Below are 21,374 nucleotides of genomic sequence, written 5' to 3'. Positions count from 1 at the left end.
TGAGGGCAGGAGGTTTAGGAGGGAATGTGAGGAAAAGCTTTTTTACCCAGAGGGTGATGACGGTCTGGAATGCGCTGCCTGGGAGGGTGGTGGAGCGGGTTGCCACATCCTTTAAAAAGTACCTGGATAAGCACTTGGCACATCATAACATTCAAGGCTATGGGCCAAGTGCTGGTAAATGGAATTAGGTCGTCAGGTCAGGTGTTTCTCGTGTTGGTGCAGACTCGATGGGCGGAAGGGCCTCTTCTGCACTGTGTGATTCTGTGATTTCAGTTCATAGGGTATTGGCACCAGTACTGGGAAAAGAGAGAGTTGTTTCTTTGAGACAGTCTTGAATCATGCTGGGACCTGTGTCCTGGCAAATCAAATAACTTGCGCTGTTGATAATGCTCGAAACAAAATAGTGGAGCAGGGGAGGTTCAAGTGAGGGGAAATTTAGAAAATACGAGAAAGGACAAGGTAATAGTGCAGGGTAGTGATTATGGGTAATGATAACCAGATCATGACAGGATGGGACAGAGCATACAAACATGAGTCAGCATATAGGGTCAGAGTAGGAAACAAACAATAGAAAGACACAATTAAAAGCTCTTTATCTGAATGCATGCAGCATAACAAGACTGATGAATTGATAGCACAATTAGAAATAAATGAATATGACATGACATTTCGGAAGGGTTGGCAGATAGGAAAAGGAGGTCGGGAACTCTGTGATAAAGGATGAGCTTAGTGCCGTTGTGAGAAATGATCTTAGCTTGGAAGACCGATTTGGTTGGAAAAAATAACTAAGGAAAGAAATCAATAGGACCCTGTGTGGCAGGGTCAGAGATGAGAAATTTCTGCCATTGGGCTGAATTCCGTCTTTTGGATAATGGAATTCCACCCTTTTAATTTTTTTCCTGACTTCTGCCTCCCCTCAGCCACCACTGCCTCCAAAGCTGGAAGGAGAGAGTCTCAGCCTGGAAAATCTCTGACAGTAACAGGGCTGGGAGCAGGACCTGGGGAGCCATCACTCGACCTTGTGCTAGCCCATTATCCATCCCACCAGAAGGATGTGCCCTGCTGCTGCGTGCTTGTTGGAGCTGCAGAGCTTAGCAGGCCTGGGTGGGGGTGGGGGTGGTGGAGGGAGCAGTGGAACCTGAGGGTTTGGCTTGGTGAGATGGTGACTCCACTGAGTTCGGCAGGAGGGGAATATAGTCTGCTGAGTGACTGGAGGGAGGGTTGGGGAGAGGGTTGGCTGAGTGAGGAGAGGTGACAAGGGGCTTTGAGGAGAGGGGCTGCTGACTGAGAGGGGTCATAGGGAAGAGGAGTTGTATGTGGGGGGTGAGGGGCTGGGGAGTGGTGAGGGGCTGGGGAGTGGTGAGGGACAGGGCCTTCACTGAGTCTTCAGTCACCATGGAATATAGAGAGCTTAGCTAAAACTTACGTGAGTATGTAAAGTAACATTTTTACAAGTGCTTTAAAAACAGATTTGCATATTTGTATGATATATGTGATACGTGAACTTTGATAATTATATACTGAATGTTATTATGTTCCTTTATTGCTATTTTGTTATCGCTGGTGTCTGGGATCACAATTTTTAAGAATACTCATTTATGTGAAGTAGATATCGCTGACAAGGCCTGCCTTTGTTGCCTATCCCTAAGGTTTTCTCTGAAGCATGCAACTTGGTGTAATCAAGGAAGTTCATAGTTGTGACGAACTAGCCTTCTCCCCACCCTTTACTTCAGTTTTTGACTGGGGAGGATGGGCTGAGAAAATGTATTTTTGAAGAGAAGTAAACTTCCCACTGAGATGAGCAGTGGTAAGGACTTGAGCAGATTGGAGCTGCTGTGTATTGGATGAAGCATTCAACTGAGTTCCCCACAGAACTCATTTCTTGCTATCTTGACTCCATTCTCTCTCCCCTTGTCTTCCCACCTACATCCGTGATTCCTCTGACACCCTACATCATATCAACAATTTCCAGTTCCCTGGCCCCAACCGCCGCCTCTTCACCATGGGTGTACAATCCCTCTACACCTCCATCCCCCACCAAAATGGTCTCATGGCTCTCCGCTTCTTCCTTGAACAGAGGCCCGAACAATCCCCATCCACCACTGCTCTCCTCCGTCTGGCTGAACTTGTTCTCACACTGGACAATTTCTCCTTCAACTCCTCTCACTTCCTCCAAATAAAAGGTGTGGCTATGGGTACCCGCATGGGCCGCAGCTATGCCTGTCTCTTTATGGGGTATGTGGAACATTCCTTGTTCCAGTCCTACTCCGGCTCCCTCCCACAACTCTTTCTCCGGTACATCAATGATTACTTCAGTGCTGCTTCATGCTCTCGTCTGGACCTGGAAAAATTTATTAATTTTGCTTCCAATTTCCATCCCTCCATCATTTTCACATGGTCCATCTCTGACACTTCCCTTCCCTTCCTTGACCTCTGTCTCAATTTCTGTTGTTAGACTGTCCACCAATATTCATTACAAGCCTACCGGCTCCCACAGCTACCTCAACTACAGCTCCTCACACCCCGCTTCCTGTGAGGACTCCATCCCATTCTCTCAGTTCCTTTGCCTCTGTCGCATCTGTTCTGATGATGCCACTTTCAAAAACAGTCCCTCTGACATGTCCTGCTTCTTCCTTAACTGAGGTTTTCCACCCACTGTGGTTGACAGGGCCCTCAACCGTGTCCGGTCCATCTCCCGCGCATCTGCCCTCACACCTTCTCCTCCCTCCCAGAAACATGATCGGGTCCCCCTTGTCCTCACTTATCACCCCACCAGCCTCCGCATTCAAAGGATCATCCTCTGCCATTTCCGCCAACTCCAGCATGATGCCATCACCAAACACATTTTTCCTTCACCACCTCTGGCGGCATTCCACAGGGCTCATTCCCTCCATGATATCCTGGTCCACTCCTCCATCACCCCCTACACCTCAACCCCCTCTCACGGCACATTCCCATGCAACCGCAGAAGGTGCAGCACCTGCCCCTTTACTTCCCCTCTCCTCACCATCCAAGGACCCAAACACTCCTTTCAAGTGAAGCAGCATTCCACTTGCACTTCCCTCAACTTAGTCTACTGCATTGTTGCTCCCAGTGCGATTTCCTCTACATTGGAGAGACCAAATGACGACTGGGTGACCACTTTGCAGAACATTCTGTCCGCAAGCATTACCCAGACCTCCCTGTTGCTTGCCATTTCAACACTTCACCCTGCTCTCATGCCCACATGTCCATCCTTGGCTTGCTGCATTGTTCTAGTGAAGCTCAACGCAAACTAGAGGAACAGCACCTCATCTTCCGACTAGGCACTTTACAGCCTTCTGGACTGAATATTGAGTTCAACAGTTTTAGATCATGAACTATCTCCTCCATCCCCACCCCCTTTCCGATTTTTTTGTTTTTTTTGTTTTTTCCAATAATTTATATAGATTTTTCTTTTCCCACCTACTTCCATTATTTTTAAGTGTATTTCCATCCATTGTTTTATCTCTACCTTTTAGCCTATTTCGATCCCTTCCCCCACCCCATCCCCACTAGGGCTATCTGTACCTTGCTTGTCCTGCTTTCTACCCTTAATTAGCACATTCCTTAGATAATATCACCACCTTCAACACCTCTTTGTCCTTTTGTCTGTGATATCTTTTGGTTATCTCCACCTATCACTGGCCCTGTATCCAGCTTTTCTTGACCCCCCCCCCCCCACAAACCAGCTTATATTTCACCTCTCTTCTATTTTTACTTAGTTCTGTTGAAGGTCATTCGGACTCGAAACATTAACTGTGCTCCTCTCTGCAGATGCTGCCAGACCTGCTGAGTTTTTCCAGGTTTTTTTTGTTTTGGATTTCCAGCATCCGCAGTTTTTTGCTTTTAACTAACCTTAGGAAGTCTGGTTCAGTCTCAGGCAGTTGTGAGGAAGGGGAATGGCGTCACTATCTAAGGAACGATGTTTGTATCATTGACTGAATACTAAATTGGAAGAAATTTCTGCTCATCCACGACTGGATGTAAGACAAGCAGTCTGAAAATTTAGAGTCAGTAGAGGGGCCTAGAGAGGTGGTGGTGAAGTAGAACTGGGTGATATCAGTGTTTAAGTGGAAACTGATGTTGTGTTGTTCGGTGATGTTCTTAAGGGTATGTAGATGAGAAAGAGGATTGTTCCTTGGGGGTCACCAGAGGTAACGGTGCATGAGCAGGAAAATAAGCCATTGTAGGTGATTCTTTGGCTATGGCTCGATAGATAAGAATGGAACTGGGCAGTGCACTTACACCCAGCTGGATGACAATGAAGGGGTATTAGAGGAGGATGGTGTCGTCACAGTATTTTGTAAACTTTGACAAGAAATGTGGTGTCACTGTGACAGGGTTAGAAACTGAAGAGAGGTATTTAAACATGGAGTTTCAGGAAAGATGGGCATGGATTTGGGAGGCAACAGCATGTTCAAGGACTGCGGAGAGGAACCAGAGGTAGAAAAGAGGTAATAGTTTGCAAGGACGAAGGAGTTGAGAGATACTTTCTAAGGCAAGAGTTGATAATGGCTGATTTGAAGGAGGAGGGACAGTACCTGAGGAAAGGAAACCATCAACTGTGATACCTAACAAAGGAATCAAAAAGGGAAGTTGGGTAGTTAGCAGTTTAGTGGAAATAGGGATGAATAAGCAGGAGCTGGATCTAATGGACAAGGTAAACTTGAGAGGGCATGAGAGCAGAAACTAGAAAGATGTAAGCTCAGGACTTGGACAGGAGGGAACCATGGAGAAGTTTGGCTGGGGAAAAGAGTGGTTGCAGCAGGGACGATTGAATGGATGGTCTCAATCTTAGTCACATAGATCCATCCTTACACTTTTTATTGGAGGTGAGGGTACATGTGATGGATAGAGGGTTTTTAAAAAAAAAACAGCTTGCAGTCATGAAACGTGGGGTGATGTTTACGTTCCATAGTGATTCTGGAATATTGAGCAATTTTGGTAGATGAGAACAGGACACAATGGATTTTTATTGGCAATGAATAGATAGACCAAATGTCACCATTATCTGTTCATGTCTGCATCCCATGGATTGAAAGAAATGGAGATGAGGGCCATACCAAGGGAATAGCCATGGTGAGAGAGAGCATCAAAGGTAGAGGTGAGGATGTGAATGAGCAAATTTATGGCTCTTTAGAATCTTTGTTGGTTCAGAATAGCTGTCTGATCTACAAAGTCATTTGTTTTGAGTGAAAGTCAGAGGTGTGCTAAAGTGCTATATGAATAAAAGTTTGTCTTTCTGCCAGACTTGTAATGGAGCGCTTTGTTACTGAGAACCTTTGTTTGGCAGGATGATATTAAAGAGAAGCAGAAGAAAATTGTGGAACAGCTGACAGCCTTATTAGAGAGCTCACCAGGCCCGCCTGTCCGCAAGCTAATTGCTGAGAATCTGGCCTTACTATATAAAGTTGGTGACACTTTCTCCGTGTATCAAACTATCGACAAGTGCAATGAAATCATCAGAAGTAAGGATGACTCACCAAGTTATCTACCTACCAAACTGTAAGTGATTTTTTTTCCCCCAGAAAAATCATGATTATGACAGCCCCACAAATTTGAGTACTGCTGTTGAATTACATAGCAGAGCTAATGCGGGAGCATTAATGAAAGCTAGAGTGGACAAACACTCATTCCATATTTATATGATCCAAAAATGAAACTTTGTTGCTTTATGTAAAGGGTAAATGTACTGTATTGTATAGTCGCATAATTCTGATTCTGAGAAAGAGTGGTCTCTGTATATTTCTCCCCTACTTCAGCTACCCTTTGTTTCTACAGAAGTTTTAAAGCATAGTACAAATCTGTCTGGGAGCAGATACTCTGCTCTAGAAGTTTCCTTTTAATATGACTAAAAGTTGTACTTTAAAGTAACTCTGGATGTTGTCAGTTGTGAGCAAGCTCTCCTTTGTGATAGTGGAGCAGAAAGATGCATCTTCACCTTGGTAGATTTCTACACAAGTTTGCATTCCCAGTCTACCTAAAATATGCTTCACTGGCTCTCCCCGTCCCCCAAATCCCCAATTTCAATTCCAAATTCAAGGGCACACTTAGCCAGTGAATTATCCAACCCAAGTGAATAGAAACTTGGAATGGTTGGAAATTGATAATGTGGTTTATCATTGTTTTTATTTAGAAGATCTATAGTCTGAGGTTATTTTTTTTTCACTATTCTTTCATCCTGTTTATAATAGTTTCCCCATTTTTTAACTCTCCTTTCATTTTTGAGAGTGTAGATGTTTCCCACGCCACTGCTAATACCGCTGACTGCTAGAAGGTACACAAGAGCGGCCATATGGGCACTCATTATCTCTTGTTTTCTTGCTTCTGTTGTGAGATACTGAGTGCCCACTTGGCACTTTATGCAGCATCACAACTGCATACAAAAATCTGGGAGAAACAGGAAATCTAGTCCATGATATTGTATACTGGTATTCTCATGTACGTTTCGTTTTTAACATCTTACTTTAAACAATTCAGTAGAATACCATTCCCAGGTAAAAATTTGCTTTGCTTTTTGCCACCCTATGGCTTCTGTGTGATAAGTATTAAAACAATCTCAATAATCAACTGTTATATGGTTCTTGCTACAAAAATTTACACATTGACCTTTCCTCCTCTGAAGGTATTTCACTAACTCCGATTGTCCAGGTAATTTAGCTTGCATCTTATTTGTAGTTCTCTTGTGGAACCAGGTTAATTTCTAGGGCAATCTAATATGTTTCATCAGATGCAATAAAAATGATCTGTTATGTCTTCAAGCTTAAAAGCAGCAAATGCTGGAAATACTTCGCAGGTCAGATGGCATCTGTGGAGTGAGAAGCAGTTTGTTTCAGGCTGATGACCTTTCAAAAGAACCCTTCTGTTTCTGTTTCCACAGATGTTGCCTGATGTGCTGAGTATTCCTAGCATTTTCTGTTTTTATTTCAGATTTCCAGCATCTGCAGTTTTTTCCTTTTGTATGTCTTCAACTTGTGTTTTTCAGAACAGGACAAACAATTTTCTTTTAAATGGAATATTTATATTTAAATCAATGCAGCTTATTCAGTTTGTTGGCCTTGTTTTACAGCGCTGCAGTTTCTTGTTTGGGGTCTTTGTATGAGAAGCTGGGAAGAATGCTGGGGAATACATACCTGGATACTGTAGGGAACTTATTGAAAGCTATGAAAAGTGCTGAGGTAAGAAGAGGCTTCCCATCAGGAACTGGGAACAGTTTAGAGAATCTATTTTGAAGTAAATATGGTTGGATTAATAGAAATAATTTCACTTGCTTTGATATTCGGCCAGTCTAGCAGATAATTACAAGTTTCAAATATTGATTATTGTGCTAAATGTTCAGGGGAATGTTAAATCTCAATACAAGTTGGCAAGCTTACTGATTTGTAGCGATTGAAACTGTATAATTGTATCATATTGACACGAATGAACCTTGAACATCAACCTCTGGAATAATTTGTCATCTAGTCCCAAGGCCGATATGAGATTATGCTGAGTTTGCAGAAGGTTCTTTCTGGGCAAGGAGTTACTGCTGCATCATGCCACAGAGATATCTACAAAGCTGCTCGCTCGTGTTTAACTGATCGATCAATGGCTGTTCGCTGTGCTGCAGCAAAGGTATATATTTCTCAATTTTATAAAGTCATACCATGATTTGTCCAAACAGTTAGCAATAGTTTGTTAATCTTATTTAATTTCCATTTTTTATTTGCTTTATTCTGGCCTATGCAATATGTAACACAGAAACACTTCTGTAGCACCTTGACACACAGCATTTTTTAAATAGAAAAATTGAATTAATGGAATTCTAGGTTTAATCATAAGAGGTAATGAGGCACCTGTACAAAACATCAGCAAGACCTTAGAGTACTGAGTGGTTCCACACTATATGAAGCATGCCTAACATCATTAGGATTCCACCCAGCATGAGGAAATCTGATGAAATGTTCAAACTGCATCTTTTTTGTTAGAATAACATAGATAATGGGATAATATATGGTTTGGAATAATGAAAGGATCAGAGATGGTTAAGATGCTCCCAAAGGTTGAGGGGGTCAAGACCAAATGATGGCAGGAACAAGACTAAATCTATGAGATTCTTAACAGAAAATAGAAGAAACTTCTTCAAGCAAGAGGCTGTGGATTAGTGGTTGAGTGAGAAACTGTCAACATTCATGATTACGATGAATAAGTGGATGAAATAGTAGGTGTTGCGTGGATATGAGAAGAAGAATCAGAGCTATTTGCTCTTGTGGAGGGGTGGTCATTGATGAAGGTTGATTTGGCTGAGTAGCTCTTTCTGTGTCAGAACCTCTAAATATTTTTTCTCATTACCTAATTTCACATTAACTTCACTTGGCTAGGCAAGTCAATGACTTGCTTCTGAGCCCCTTTGCATGTTTTTGTAACCTTTCATGAGGAGGAGTACAAGATCATTCTTTGTTTCTTGCTTAATGGAAATTTAAAATCTTAAAACATGGAATTGAATGGTGGCTGAAATCGATACTGATAAATGTGATCACAATTTTTTCATGATATGTACCCTCCTGTAAAGCCCTGCTTCCTCTATGCCTTTCACCACCGTTTCCTTGTTTCACCCTCCACCCCCAAGCCCTAGCTGTGTTTAATTGTGCCGCAACACAAGAGGGAGCATTTCCTGCATGTGCATAGATGCAGTGTCAGTTTGTGTGTCAAGAGATTGTGAATGTTTAAAGTGAGGGATGTTTTAAAGTGCATCTTTGCTTTCTGTCACTGAATTATGCAATTTTTGCAAGCTGGTATCTAACAACTGTCTCCTTTGCTGCAAAATCAGTTAATTGAAAAAAAATTGCTTCTACTCAGAGGTAAACTATTTTAAAAATCAGGTTCTTGTAGTGACAAAAACAATTGTAATTTTTAATGTTTTGCTTCAACATTGTTTTACCTTGAATTTTAGTCTATAGCAGATATTTAGACAATTGTGTATTCCCATGCCTAGCCAAAATTGAGGAAATCTCAGTGAGTTTCTGGAAACAGAAGGTTAGCTTTAGTGGAAGAACTTGAATGTGCGTTTTCTTATTAACTGTGCATTCTATTAATATATCTTTGTTCAGTATTTTGAATAAAAAAAAGACAAAGATAAGATCACATGGAGTTAGGGGTAATATATTAGCTTGGATAGAGGATTGGCTAACCAATGGAAAGCAGAGAGTCGTGATAAATGGGTCTTTTTCTGGATGGCAAGCTGTAACTAGTGGGGTGCCACAAGGTTTGGTCCTTTGGTCCCAACTATTTACAATCTATATTAATGACTTGGATTCAGGGATAGAAGGTACAATAGCTAAATTTGCACATGACACCAAAATAGGTGGGAAAGTAAGTTGCAATGAAGAAATAAGAAATTTACAAATGGATATGGACAGGTTAGGTGAATGGGCCAAAATTTGGCAGATGGAGTTTAACGTGGATAAGTATGAGGTTATCCATTTTGGTTGGAAGAATAAAAAGGCGACTTATTAGTTAAATGGAGAGAAACTTCAGAATGCTTCAGTGCAGAGGTATCTGGGTGTCCTTGTGCATGAATCGCTGAAAGCTAGTATGCAGGTTCAGCAGGTAATAAGGAAGGCAAATAGAATTTTGGCATTTATTGCTAAAGGAATAGAGTATAAAAATAGGGAAATTTTGTTGCAACTGTACAAGGCATTGGTGAGACCGCACCTGGAGTACTGTGCACAGCTTTGGTCCCCTTACTTGAGGAAGGATGTAGTTGCACTGGAGGCAGTTCAGAGGAGGTTCACTAGATTGATTCCAGAGATGTGGGGCTTGTCTTATGAGGAGAGATTGAGCAGTTTAAGCCTATACTCGCTAGAGTTTAGAAGGATGAGAGGAGATCTAGTTGAGGTATATAAGATGCTAAAGGGGATAGACAAAGTAGACGTGGAGCGGATGTTTCCCCTTGCTACAATGAGAGGCCATAGTTTTAGGCTAAGGCATAGTAGATTTAAATCAGAGATGAGGAGGAATTACTTTGCTCAAAGGGTCGTGAATCTGTGGAATTCACTACCTCAGAGTGCAGTGGATGCCGGGACACTGAATAAATTTAAGGAGATAGACAGATTTTTAATTAATAATGGATTGAAAGGTTATGGGGAGAGGGTGGGATATTGGAGTTGAGGCCGAAATGAGATCAGCCGTGATCGTAATGAATGGCGGGGCAGGCTTGAGGGGCTGAATTGCCTACTCCTGCTCCTAGTTCTTATGATTGTCACCAGTGTCAGACCCGAGACCATCACTCTGGGATTAAAAATTCCATTAATTGCTAACTGTGCTGTGTAAGAACTCCCTCCACAAAGCCTTTCCAACTTGGGTTACAGCTCCACAGTGAACCCTCTTCAGGAGGCAGCATTCATTTCATTTAGATGCACTATGAATATTTTATATTTCTAATATTGGACTCGGCACAGATTAGCTTTTATCCTAAACTGAATAAAACTCACTGCTCCACCCCCGGTTAACACGGCACAAAACTTTTGGCAGTCATTTTCTCCTTGCCACATAGCCCCCTGGCCCTTTTAATTATAATTCTCCTTGGGCATTAACATTGACACTTAGGAGACTGAATGCTCAAGTGCAACCATTGCTTATGCTTTTCTGCTTGGCAACAGGAGTTAATGTTTACCCCAGTCCCACCTTTCTTTCCCATTCAGACATGTATTTTCATAACTGAGAATATGAGTTCTTGAGCTACATGTCATATCTTACCTGATCTTGTGCAATTGTTACTTCATTGTCCCTTTTAACAAGGCTGGTTGTTTCACAATGTTTTGAGATATGGTGAAGTTAAGTATTGACATTGAATGGTTTACCAGAATATTTGATCAGTAGAATTAGGGCATAATGTTTCAGTGATGCTCTCTGGCTCCTGATAGACTTAGTAGTACCATGATTACTACAGTGTGAATTCTGAAAAATTGTAATGTTTTTACTTTTTAAGTGTCTTTTGGAACTTCAAAATGAAGCTGTGTTCATGTGGACCACAGAATTAGAGAATGTTACTACACTTTGCTTTAAAGCCTTCGAAGGTTCTAATTATGATGTACGTGTGTCCGTTTCAAAATTGCTGGGCGCTATCCTGGCTACAGCTGTGGTGACTAAGCAAGGTTCAGGTAGGTGCTATACTTGAACTGTTAGAATTTTTTGTTGTAATTTTATTTGAACCAATTTGGATTCGGAAATATTATTTCAATATCAAAGTAACAATAAGAATATAACAGATTTAGTGTTTATTTCTGGATGTCTGGATCTGATTAAGTTGATAATTATTGCAGTTATGCCAACAGTGATTTTTGTGCAAGTGGGGAACATGCATCCTTGAGCTTGAGGTAATCCAGTAAAATGCTTTTTAAAAATTGGTTAATCTAACTGTCCAAATTGAGTCACCCATTGTGCATGTGTGGCCCTTTTTTAACCAGCTATGTCTAACTTTAAACTGGATGTTTAACTCTGAAAAGTTTCTGAGTTAAAAATCCAGTTCAAAGTTAGACAAATAAGGTTTAAATTGTACAAAATTTTGAATACTAACTCAAAAGTTTGAGTTAGTATTAAAAATTTCATACAATTTAAACCTTATTTGTTCCAACCAGGTCTGCTTGATAGTGCAAGCTACACTATGTTGTTCTGGGCCTCCTTGGAGCTTCTCTCAGTACTGTTCTGTATTTGGAATTATCATCTTCCACTTAAGTAACATTGTTTTCCTCTGCCACAAACTTAGCCATTTATGCCTTTCCCACTGTTAAACTTGACTATTATAGTGCTATCCTAGCTAATAACATTCTGCTGATGCCATGTTCCCATGCCAAGTTCCATTCACCATCACTCTTGGCCTCACTGACCAATGTTGTTTCCCAGTCCCCCAATGCCTCAATTTTTAAAATTTATCATTCTTGCATTTAAAATTACTTCAAGACCACGCTGTACTCTAGCTCAGCAAACTTCATCTGCCCGACAACCTCTCTAGAATTCTTCATTCCTCCAACGTAAACCTCTTTTGTGACATCTGTTTCACCAAGCCATTGGCAGCGATGCCTTCAGCTGTCGAGGCCCCTTGCTCTGGCATCAGATCAAACATGGGCAAGTAAATCTCCTGCTAATTACCACGCACAGGCCTCCTCAGATAATGAATCCGTACTCCTCCATGTTGAACACCACTTGAGGAAGCACTGAGGGTGGCAAGGGCACAGAATGTACTCTGGATGGGGGACTTCAAAATCCATCACGAAGAGCGGCTCAGTAGTACCACTACTGAAAGAGCTGGCTGAGTCCTAAAGGACATAGCTACTAGACTGGGTCTGCAGCAGGTGCCGAGGGAACCAACAAGAGGGCAAAAACATACGACTTCATCCTCACTGTGCCTGCCACAGATACATCTATGACAGTGTTGGTAGGAGTGACCACCTTGTGGAGATAAAGTCCCATCTTCACATTGAGGATACCCTTCATTGTGTTAAATGAGATAGATTTCAAACAGATCTAGCAACTCAAGAATCGGCAACCATGGAAACATAGAAGCCGGAGTAGGTCATGCGGCCCTTCGAGCCTCCTCCGCCGTTCATGAGTATCTGTGAGCCATCAGCAACAGCAGAATTGTACTCAATCACAATCTGTAAACTCATGGCTTGGCATAACCCCTACTTACCATTACCACCACAACAGGGAATCAACCCTGGCTAAATGAAGACTGCAGGAGGCCATGCCAGAAGCAGTACCAGGCATACCTAAAAATGAGGTGTGAACCTGGTGAAGTTACAACATAAGACAACCTGCACACCAAACAGGCATATGTGGCATGCGAGAGACAGAGCTAAGCGATCCCACAACCAACAGATCAGACCGAAGCTCAGCAGTCCTGCCACATCCAGTCATGAACGTGGTGGACTACTAAACAACTCACTGGAGGAGAAGGCTTCATAAATGTCTCCATCCTCAGTGAAGGGGGAGCCCAGCACATTAGTGCAAAAGATAAGGCTGATGCATTTGCAGCAATCTTCAGCCAGAAGTGCCAAGTGAATGATCCATCTCGGCCTCTTCCGGAGGTCCCCAGCATCAGATGCCAGTTTTTAGCCAATTCAACTCACTCCACGTGATATCATGAAACAGCTGAAGGCACTGGATACTGCAAAGGCTATGGGCCCTGACAATATACCGACAGTCGTGCTCCAGAACTTGCTGCACCCCCTAGCTAAGCTGTTCCAGTACAGCTACAACACTGGCATCTACCTGGCTATGTGGAAAATTGCCCAGGTACTTCCTGTCCAGAAAAGGCGGGACAAATCCAATCCAGTTAATTGCCGCCCCATCAGTCTACTCTCGGTCATAAGTAAAATGATGGAAGGTGTCGTCAACAATGCTATCAAGTGGCACTTGCTTCGCAATAACTTGCTCACTGATGCTCGGTTTAGGTTCTACCAAGGTCACTCAGCTCCTGACCTCATTGCAGCCTTGGTTGAAACATGGACTAAAGAGCTGAACTCCAGAGGTGAGGTGACAGTGACTGCCCTTGACATCAAGGCAGCATTTGACTTGAATATGGCATCAAGGAGCCTGAGCAAAGCTGGAGTAATGGGAATCAGGAGGAAAAGCTCTCTGCTGATTGGCGTCATACCTAGCACAAAGGAACATGGTTGTGGTTGTTGGAGGTCAGTCACCTCAGTTCCAGGACATAACTGCAGGAGTTCCTTAGAGCAGTGTCCTCAGCCCAACCATCTTCAGCAGCTTCATCAATGCCCTTCCTTCCATCATAAGATCAGAAATGGAGAAGTTTGCTGATGATTGCACAATGTTCAGCAGCATTCGCGACAACTCTCATACTGAAGCAGTCCATGGCCAAATGCAGCAAAACCTGGACAATATCCAGGCTTGGGCTGAGAAGTGGTAAGTAAGATTTGCACCACACAAGTGCCAGGCAATGACCATCTCCAATGAGAGAGAAGCTAACCATCGCCCATTGACATTCAATGGCATTGCCATCATTGAATCTCCCACTATCAACATCCTGGGGGTTACCGTTGACCAGAAAGTGAACTGGACTAGCCACATAAATACTGTGGATACAAGAGCAGGTCAGAGGCTAGGAATCCTGCGGCGAGCAACTCGCCTCCTGACTCTCCAAAGTCTCCACCATCTACAAGGCTCAAGTCATGGGTGGAGAACAAGTTTCTGGAGTGTGTTAGGGATGGTTTTCTAGAACAGAATGTTGAGGAACCAACTAGAAAACAGGCTGTTTTAGATCTAGTATTATGTAACAAGAAAGGGCTAATTAAGAATCTTGTTGTAAAAGAACTTTTAAGGGTAAGTGATCATAATGTGAAGAATTTTACTTTTTTTTAATTAATTCATGGAATGTGGACATTGCTGGCTAGGCCAGCATTTATTGCCCTTGAGAAGGTGGTGGTGAGCTGCGATCTTGAACCGCTGCAGTCCACGTGGTGCAGGTTCACCCACAGTGCTGTTACGGAGTGAGTTCCAGATTTTGACCAGCGATAGTGAAGTAACGGAAATACTTTTCCAAGTCAAGATGGTGAGTGGCATGGAGGGGAACTTACAGGTGATAGTGCTCCCATGCATTTGCTGCCCTTGTGCTTTTAGATGGTAGCAATCGTGAGCTTGGAAGCTGCTGCCTAAGGATTTGGTGAGTTCTTGCACTGCATTTTGTAGATGGTACATGGCCTGTTTTCTAGTTGGTTCCTCAACATTCTGTTCTAGAAAACCATCCCTAACACACTCCAGAAACTTGTTCTCCACCCATTAGTGTTCATTAGGTTTACCCAGTCTATATGCTAATTGAAGTCATCCATGATTACTATATTACCCATGCTACATGCTTCTCTAATTTCCAGATTAATACCATGCCGCACACTATCACTATTGTTTGGTGGCCTATAAACAGCTGACACCAGGCTTTTCTGCCCTTTGCTGTTTCTTAGCTCCACCCAAATAGATTCTACATTTTGTTCTTCCGATCTGAGATTTTCCCTTTCTAATGTACTGATCCCATCCCTTATTATCAACACAACACTACCTCCTTTTCCCTTTTGTCTGTCCTTCCTAAATGTCAAATATCCTTGAATATTCAGTTCCTGGTCTTGGTCACCCTGTAGCCACGTTTCTGTGATGGCAATTAGATCACACCCACTTACCTCTATATGTGCTATTCAGTCATCTCCCTTCTTGCAAATACTGGGTGCATTCAGGTAGAGTGCACTTAACTTTGTCTTTTTGACATTATTCCACATTCTAAGCTTAGTTGATGCTTGCTTTTGTTTCGCCTGCATTCTAATTTCACTGCTACTTTTCTATTTCCTGTTACCAGCTTTACTTCCTTCTAATTTGGGCTATCCTTCAGGTTCCCATTCCCCTCCTTTAAACCCTCCCCAACAGCATTGGAAAATTCCCCTGTGAGGATATTAAGTCCCAGTCTTGTTAAGGTGTAACCCATACATCTTATACAGGCCTCACCTGCCCCAGAACTGGTCCACTGCCTTAGAAACCTGATGCCCTCCCTCCTACACCAATTCTCCAGCCACGTGTTCAATTGATCAATCCTCCTGTGCTAACTGGAACGTGACACTGGGAGTAATCCTGAGATTACTGCTTGAGGTCCTGCTTTTTAATTTCCTTCCTAACTCCCTAAAATCTGCTTTCTGGACCTCACCCCTCTCCTTACCTATGTTGTTGGACCACAGCCTCTGACTGTTCACTTTCCCCAGAAAGATGCCCTGCAGCTGCTCCGTGACATCCTCGACCTGGCACCAGGGAGGCAACACACCATCCTGGAGTCACGTTTACTGTTTTAGAAATGCCTGTCTGATCCCCTGACTCTCAAATTTCCTATCACTGTTGCTGTTCCACTCTTTTTCCTCTGCTCCTGTGCAGCTGAGCCACTTGTGGTGCCATGGATTTGGCTCTTGCTGCACTCCCCGATGAACCATTGCCCTCACCAGTATTTAAAATGGAAAACCGATTAGTAAGCAAAATTAACTCAGGGGTCTCCTGCATTAATAAAAACAAAAAACTGCGGATGCTGGAAATCCAAAACAAAAACAGAATTACCTGGAAAAACTCTGTTGAAGGGTCATGAGGACTCAAAACGTCAACTCTTTTCTTCTCCGCCGATGCTGCCAGACCTGCTGAGTTTTTCCAGGTAATTCGGTCTCCTGCATTACCTGCCTGGTTGTCTTAGACTGCCTGGCGGTCACCCATTCCCTCTCTTTATGTACGCTGCTAACCTGCAGTGTGAGCACCTCCCTAACTGTGTTAATGTATGTACCACAGTGACTCCAGCTGCCGCACAAGTTCCAAAACCCGGAGCTCAAGCTTCTGCAGCCAGTGACACTTGCTGCAGAAGTATTTACTTAACGCACATGGTGCATCCATGACTTCCCACTTACCACAGGATGTACATTCCACTGGGCCGAGCTGACCTGCCATACCATAACTTTGAAAACTGTTTTTTACAATTAGAATAAGTAGAATAACTTACCAGTTACTCGCCAATCAGCTTCTTTCCCTGTACCAAAGTGGCAACCAATTACTAGATGTTGAAAAAAAATAGAAAAAGAAGGTAACACCTCCTTCGCCTCTTCACTGAATTCCCTCACTCGCCAAGCCCCACTTTGCACTCTGTGCACCCAAAGCAGTACTTGGGGCAGACGAAGCAGCACTAAGGAAGACCTGTTTCTATGCTCCCTGAAAAACAACTGATTCAAGCTTCTGAAAACCAAGTTAAGCTAGCTAGCTACCTAATTAATTAGCAGCAACTGGAATAAAACTTAATTTTTCTTAACTTAAGGACTAATTTTTCTTTAGTTGCTAAATTAAAGAAAAGACTAGACTGTAGATAGAAATTAACCCTTAAAACCTCCTCATTCACCACACTCACTTTGCACTTTATGCACCCAAAGCAGCAGTCTAGTGCAGACCATTTAAAGTGAAATTTACCTTTTTGCTTGAAATATCCTTCCTTTGTTAATGTTCGAGTTATGTTGATTGAGTGAGTAACTGGGAATTTGGATCAAGTGGGAGTTCAGTGCAGAGGGGCAAAGATGTGCTCCTTTTTCTAATTTTTGTTCATGAGTTTCGGGAAGTTTCCTTCTTGTCTTCGAGCTGGGTGAGTGCAACTTTCTATTACTTTAGCTTTGTAAATTATTAACTATTTGATGAATTAAATAAATTAGGGTGGATAGAAATGGCAGGATACTGGCATCCATACTCAGGGAAGAGTGAGCTATTCCATTGGGATGGGCTCCGCACCTGAACTGGGTTGGGACCGGTGGTCTGGTCAGTTATATAACTGGGGCTGTGGACAGGGCTTTAAACTGAGATGGGGGCCTGGGGGGGCAGATGCTCGGATGAAGGAAGAGTTATGAATCCAAAGAGAAAGGTTGAGGCATCAGAATAGCAATATGGGTAAAGACAAGCAGAATGGGTCAGGAAGGGACAGAGAGCTTCACAAAATCTGTACATGGGCGAATAAGGACATTGCAGGGAATACAAGTCAAAAACTGAAATTAAAGATTATTTATTTGAATGCACCAAGCATCCACAAAAAAATAGTTGAACTCATGGCACAAATAGAGACATCATTTAGATTTAATCACCATGCCAGAGACATGTTTACAAGGTGATCAAGGGTGAGAAATAAATATTCCAGGATATATAACGTTGAGGAAAGACAGAATGGCAAAGGAGGAAGAGTAACCCTGATAATAAAAGATGACATAAAGACATGAGTGAGAAATAATCTGGCCTCAGAAGATCCATGAAGTGGAATCAGTCTGGGTGGAACTTAGGAATAGCAAGAGTCAGAAAACAAGTGGATGTAGTATACAGGCCCCCAGCAGTCGTTATACTGTTGGGCAGAGCATTGAACAAGAAATTATTGTAGCTTCTAACAAAGGCAATGTAGTAATTGTGGGGGACATTAATCTTCATTTAGACTGGGACAATCAAATTGGTAAGAGTGGTCTAGAAGATGAGTTTGTTGAATATCTTTCTGCTAGTTTCTTGTAACAATACATTGTGGAACTGACTAGGGATAAAACTATCTTAGATCTAGCACTGTGTAATGAAGCAGAGTTAACTAGTATTGTCGTGGGAAAAGATCCTCTGGGAGACAGTGATCATAATACCATTGAATTCCATGTTAAGTTTGAAAGTGCCATACTCCAATCACAAACAAGAGTCTTAAAGCCAATTATGTAAGTATGAGGGGAGAACTGGTTACAGTTAATTTGGTAAATAGACTAAAAGGTATGGAGGTAAATGAGCAGTGGTAAACATTTAAAGAAACAATTCAAAATCTTCAACAAAGATACATTCCATTGAAAAACAAAAACTCAGTGCGAAAGACCAATCCGTGGCTCACTCAGGAATTAAGGATAGTATTAGATTAAAAGAACAGCCATAGAGTGTTGCAGAAAGCAGTAGCAATCTGATGATATGGGGTGTTTTAGAAACCAGCAGAGTGCCACCAAAAATTTGATGAAAAGGGAAAAAATACAACATGAGAGTAAACCAGCCAGAAATATCAAAACACATTGTAGGAGCTTTTATAAGTTTATAAAGAGGAAGAGAGTAGCTAAGATAAACATTGGCCCCTTAGAGAAGCAGAGACAGGAGAAATTATCATGGGAAATGAGGAAATAGCAGAGGCATTGAACAAATATTTTTTTTGAGTCTGCCTTCACTGTAGAAGACACAAGTTTCATTTCAGAAATAGATGGTAACCTAGGGGCTAAAAATTGCAGAAAGTCAGGAAATTAATATCAGCAGACAATACATATTGCTGAAAGTTGAGGGATGAAGATCTGACAAATCCTTGAGAGCTGATGGCCTACACCCTAGGGTTCTAAAAGAGATAGCTGCAGAGATATTGGATACACTGGCTATGATTTTCCAGAATTCCTTAAATTTGGGAACGGCCCCATTAGATTGGAAGTTAGCAAATGTTACATCACTTTTCAAGAAAGGAGGAGAGAGCGAAAACTGAACTCGGCTAGTGAGCCTAACATCAGTTGTTAGGAAAATGCTGGAATTTATTACGAAGGAAGAGTTAACAATACACTTAGAAAAGCATAGTATGATTAGAACAAGTCAACATGGTTTTGCTAAAAGGAAAAAAGCAAAAAACTGCGGATGCTGGAAATCCAACACAAAAACAAAAATACCTGGAAAAACTCAGCAGGTCTGGCAGCACCTGCGGAGAGGAGCGCAGTTAACGTTTCGAGTCCGAATGACTCTTCAACAGAACTAAGTAAAAATAGAAGAGAGGTGAAATATAAGCTAGTTTAAGGGGGGTGAGACAAGTAGAGCTGGATAGAGGGCCAGTGATAGGTGGAGATAACCAAAAGATGTCACAGACAAAAGGACAAAGAGGTGTTGAAGGTGGTGATATTATATAAGGAATGTACTAATTAAGGGTAGAAAGCAGGACAAGCAAGGTACAGATAGCCCTAGTGGGGGTGGGGTGAAGGAATCAAAAGAGGCTAAAAGGTAGAGATAAAACAATGGCTGGAAATACATTTAAGAATCATGGAAATAGGTGGGAAAAGAAAAATCTATGTAAATTATTGGGAAGAAAAAGGGGGGAGAATCAGAAAGTGGGTGGGGATGGAGTTAGAGAGTTCATGGTCTAAAATTGTTGAACTAAATATTCAGTCCGGAAGGCTGTAAAGTGCCCAGTCGGAAGATGAGGTGCTGTTCCTCCAGTTTGTATTGAGCTTCACTGGAACAATGCAGCAAGCCAAGGAAGGACATGTGGGCATGTGAGCAGGGTGGAGTGTTGAAATGGCAAGCAACAGTGAGGTCTGGGTAATGCTTGCGGACAGACCGAAGGTGTTCTGCAAAGCAGTCACCCAGTCTGCGTTTGGTCTCTCCAAAGTAGAGGAAACCACTTTGGGAGCAACAAATGCAGTAGACTAAATTGAGGGAAGTGCAAGTGAAATGCTGCTTCACTTGAAAGGAGTGTTTGGGCCCTTGGATGGTGAGGAGAGGGGAAGTAAAGGGGCAGGTGTTGCACCTTCTGCAGTTGCATGGGAAGGTGCCATGGCAGAACACCTTCGGTCTGTCAGCAAGCATTACCCAGACCTCTCTGTCGCTTGCCATTTCAACACTCCACCCTGCTCTCATGCCCACATGTCCATCCTTGGCTTGCTGCATTGGACACAGGCTGCAAAGAGATGTAGAGAGTTTAAATGAGTGAGCTACAAGATGGCAAATGGAGTTTTAGGTAGGGAAGTGTGAAGTTATTCACTTTGGTCATAAGAATAGAAAAGCAGTATATTTTTAAAAGGTGTGAAATTTATAAGTTTTGATGTTCACAGAGACTTGGGTGTGCTTGTACAAAGAACACAAAGTTAGCATACAGGTGCAGCAAGCAATTAGGAAGGCAAATGGCATGTTGACCTTTATTGCAAGGGCATTGGAGTACACGAGTACAGAAGCCCTGCTACAATTGTACAGGGTTTGGGTGAGACCACATCTGGAATACTGTGTGCAGTTTTGACCTCCATATTTCAGAAAGGATATACTTGGTTTGGAGGCAGTACAGTGAAGGTTCACTAAATTGGCCCCTGAGATGAGGGGGTTGCCCTATGATGAGAGGCTGAGTAAATTGGGTTTATATTCTCTGGAGTTTAGAAGAATGAGAGCTGATCTCATTGTAGCCTACAAAATTCTGAAGCAGCTTGAAAAGGTGGACGCAGAGAGATTGTTTCTGACTCTTGGGGAGTCTATAGGATGGGGGTACAATGTCAGCCTCCTTTGGCAGCACCTTCTAAACCCACGACAGCTACCATCTAGAAGGACAAGGGCAGCAGGTACATGGGAGGACCACAACCAGGAAGTTCCCCACCAAGCTATGCACCATTCTGACTTGGAAATATATCGTTATTCCTTCACTGTCGTTGGATCAAAATCCTGGAACTCCCTCCCAAACAGCACTGTGAGTGTACCGACACCATAGGGATTGCAATGGTTCAAGAAGGCAGCTCACCACCACCTTCTCAAAAGCAATTAGGGATGGGCAATGAATGCTGGCTTAGCCAATAAAGCCCACACCCTATAAAATTAAATTTAAGAGAAAGATAAGGGGCTGATCATTTAGGACTGAGATGAGGAGAACTTCACTGAGGGTTGTGAATCTTTGGAATTCTCTGCTGCAGAAGGTTGTGGATGCTCCATCGTTGAATACGTTTAAGGCCAGGATGGGCAGATATTTGGTGTCTGAGAAAATTAAAGGATAGTGAGTGGATGGAAAAATGGAATTGAAGCCTCAGATCAGCCATGATCGTATTGAATAGCGGAGCAGGCTCCATGGACTA

General features: G+C 42.5%; 1 protein-coding gene across 6 annotated transcripts in view; it reads left to right on the top strand.

Annotated features, from left to right (window-relative positions):
* Positions 1-21,374, top strand: part of heatr5a (HEAT repeat containing 5a) — a 181,100-nt gene that overhangs the window by 31,702 nt on the left and 128,024 nt on the right. For 5 of the 6 annotated variants that reach the window (XM_041214493.1, XM_041214495.1, XM_041214496.1 and 2 more), the window contains exons 3-6: positions 5,315-5,526; positions 7,091-7,199; positions 7,486-7,635; positions 10,991-11,162. In XM_041214493.1, the coding sequence (XP_041070427.1) occupies positions 5,315-5,526; positions 7,091-7,199; positions 7,486-7,635; positions 10,991-11,162 (643 nt within the window). Of the gene's footprint in view, positions 1-5,314; positions 5,527-7,090; positions 7,200-7,485; positions 7,636-10,990; positions 11,163-21,374 lie in introns of those variants that run through there. The other variant, XM_041214498.1, reaches the window with a different exon arrangement.

This window comes from Carcharodon carcharias, chromosome 20, assembly GCF_017639515.1.
Source record: "Carcharodon carcharias isolate sCarCar2 chromosome 20, sCarCar2.pri, whole genome shotgun sequence".
NCBI lineage: Eukaryota > Metazoa > Chordata > Chondrichthyes > Lamniformes > Lamnidae > Carcharodon > Carcharodon carcharias.
The sequence above is the reverse complement of the archived record's forward strand: the minus strand, read 5'-3'. Positions and strand labels throughout refer to the sequence as shown.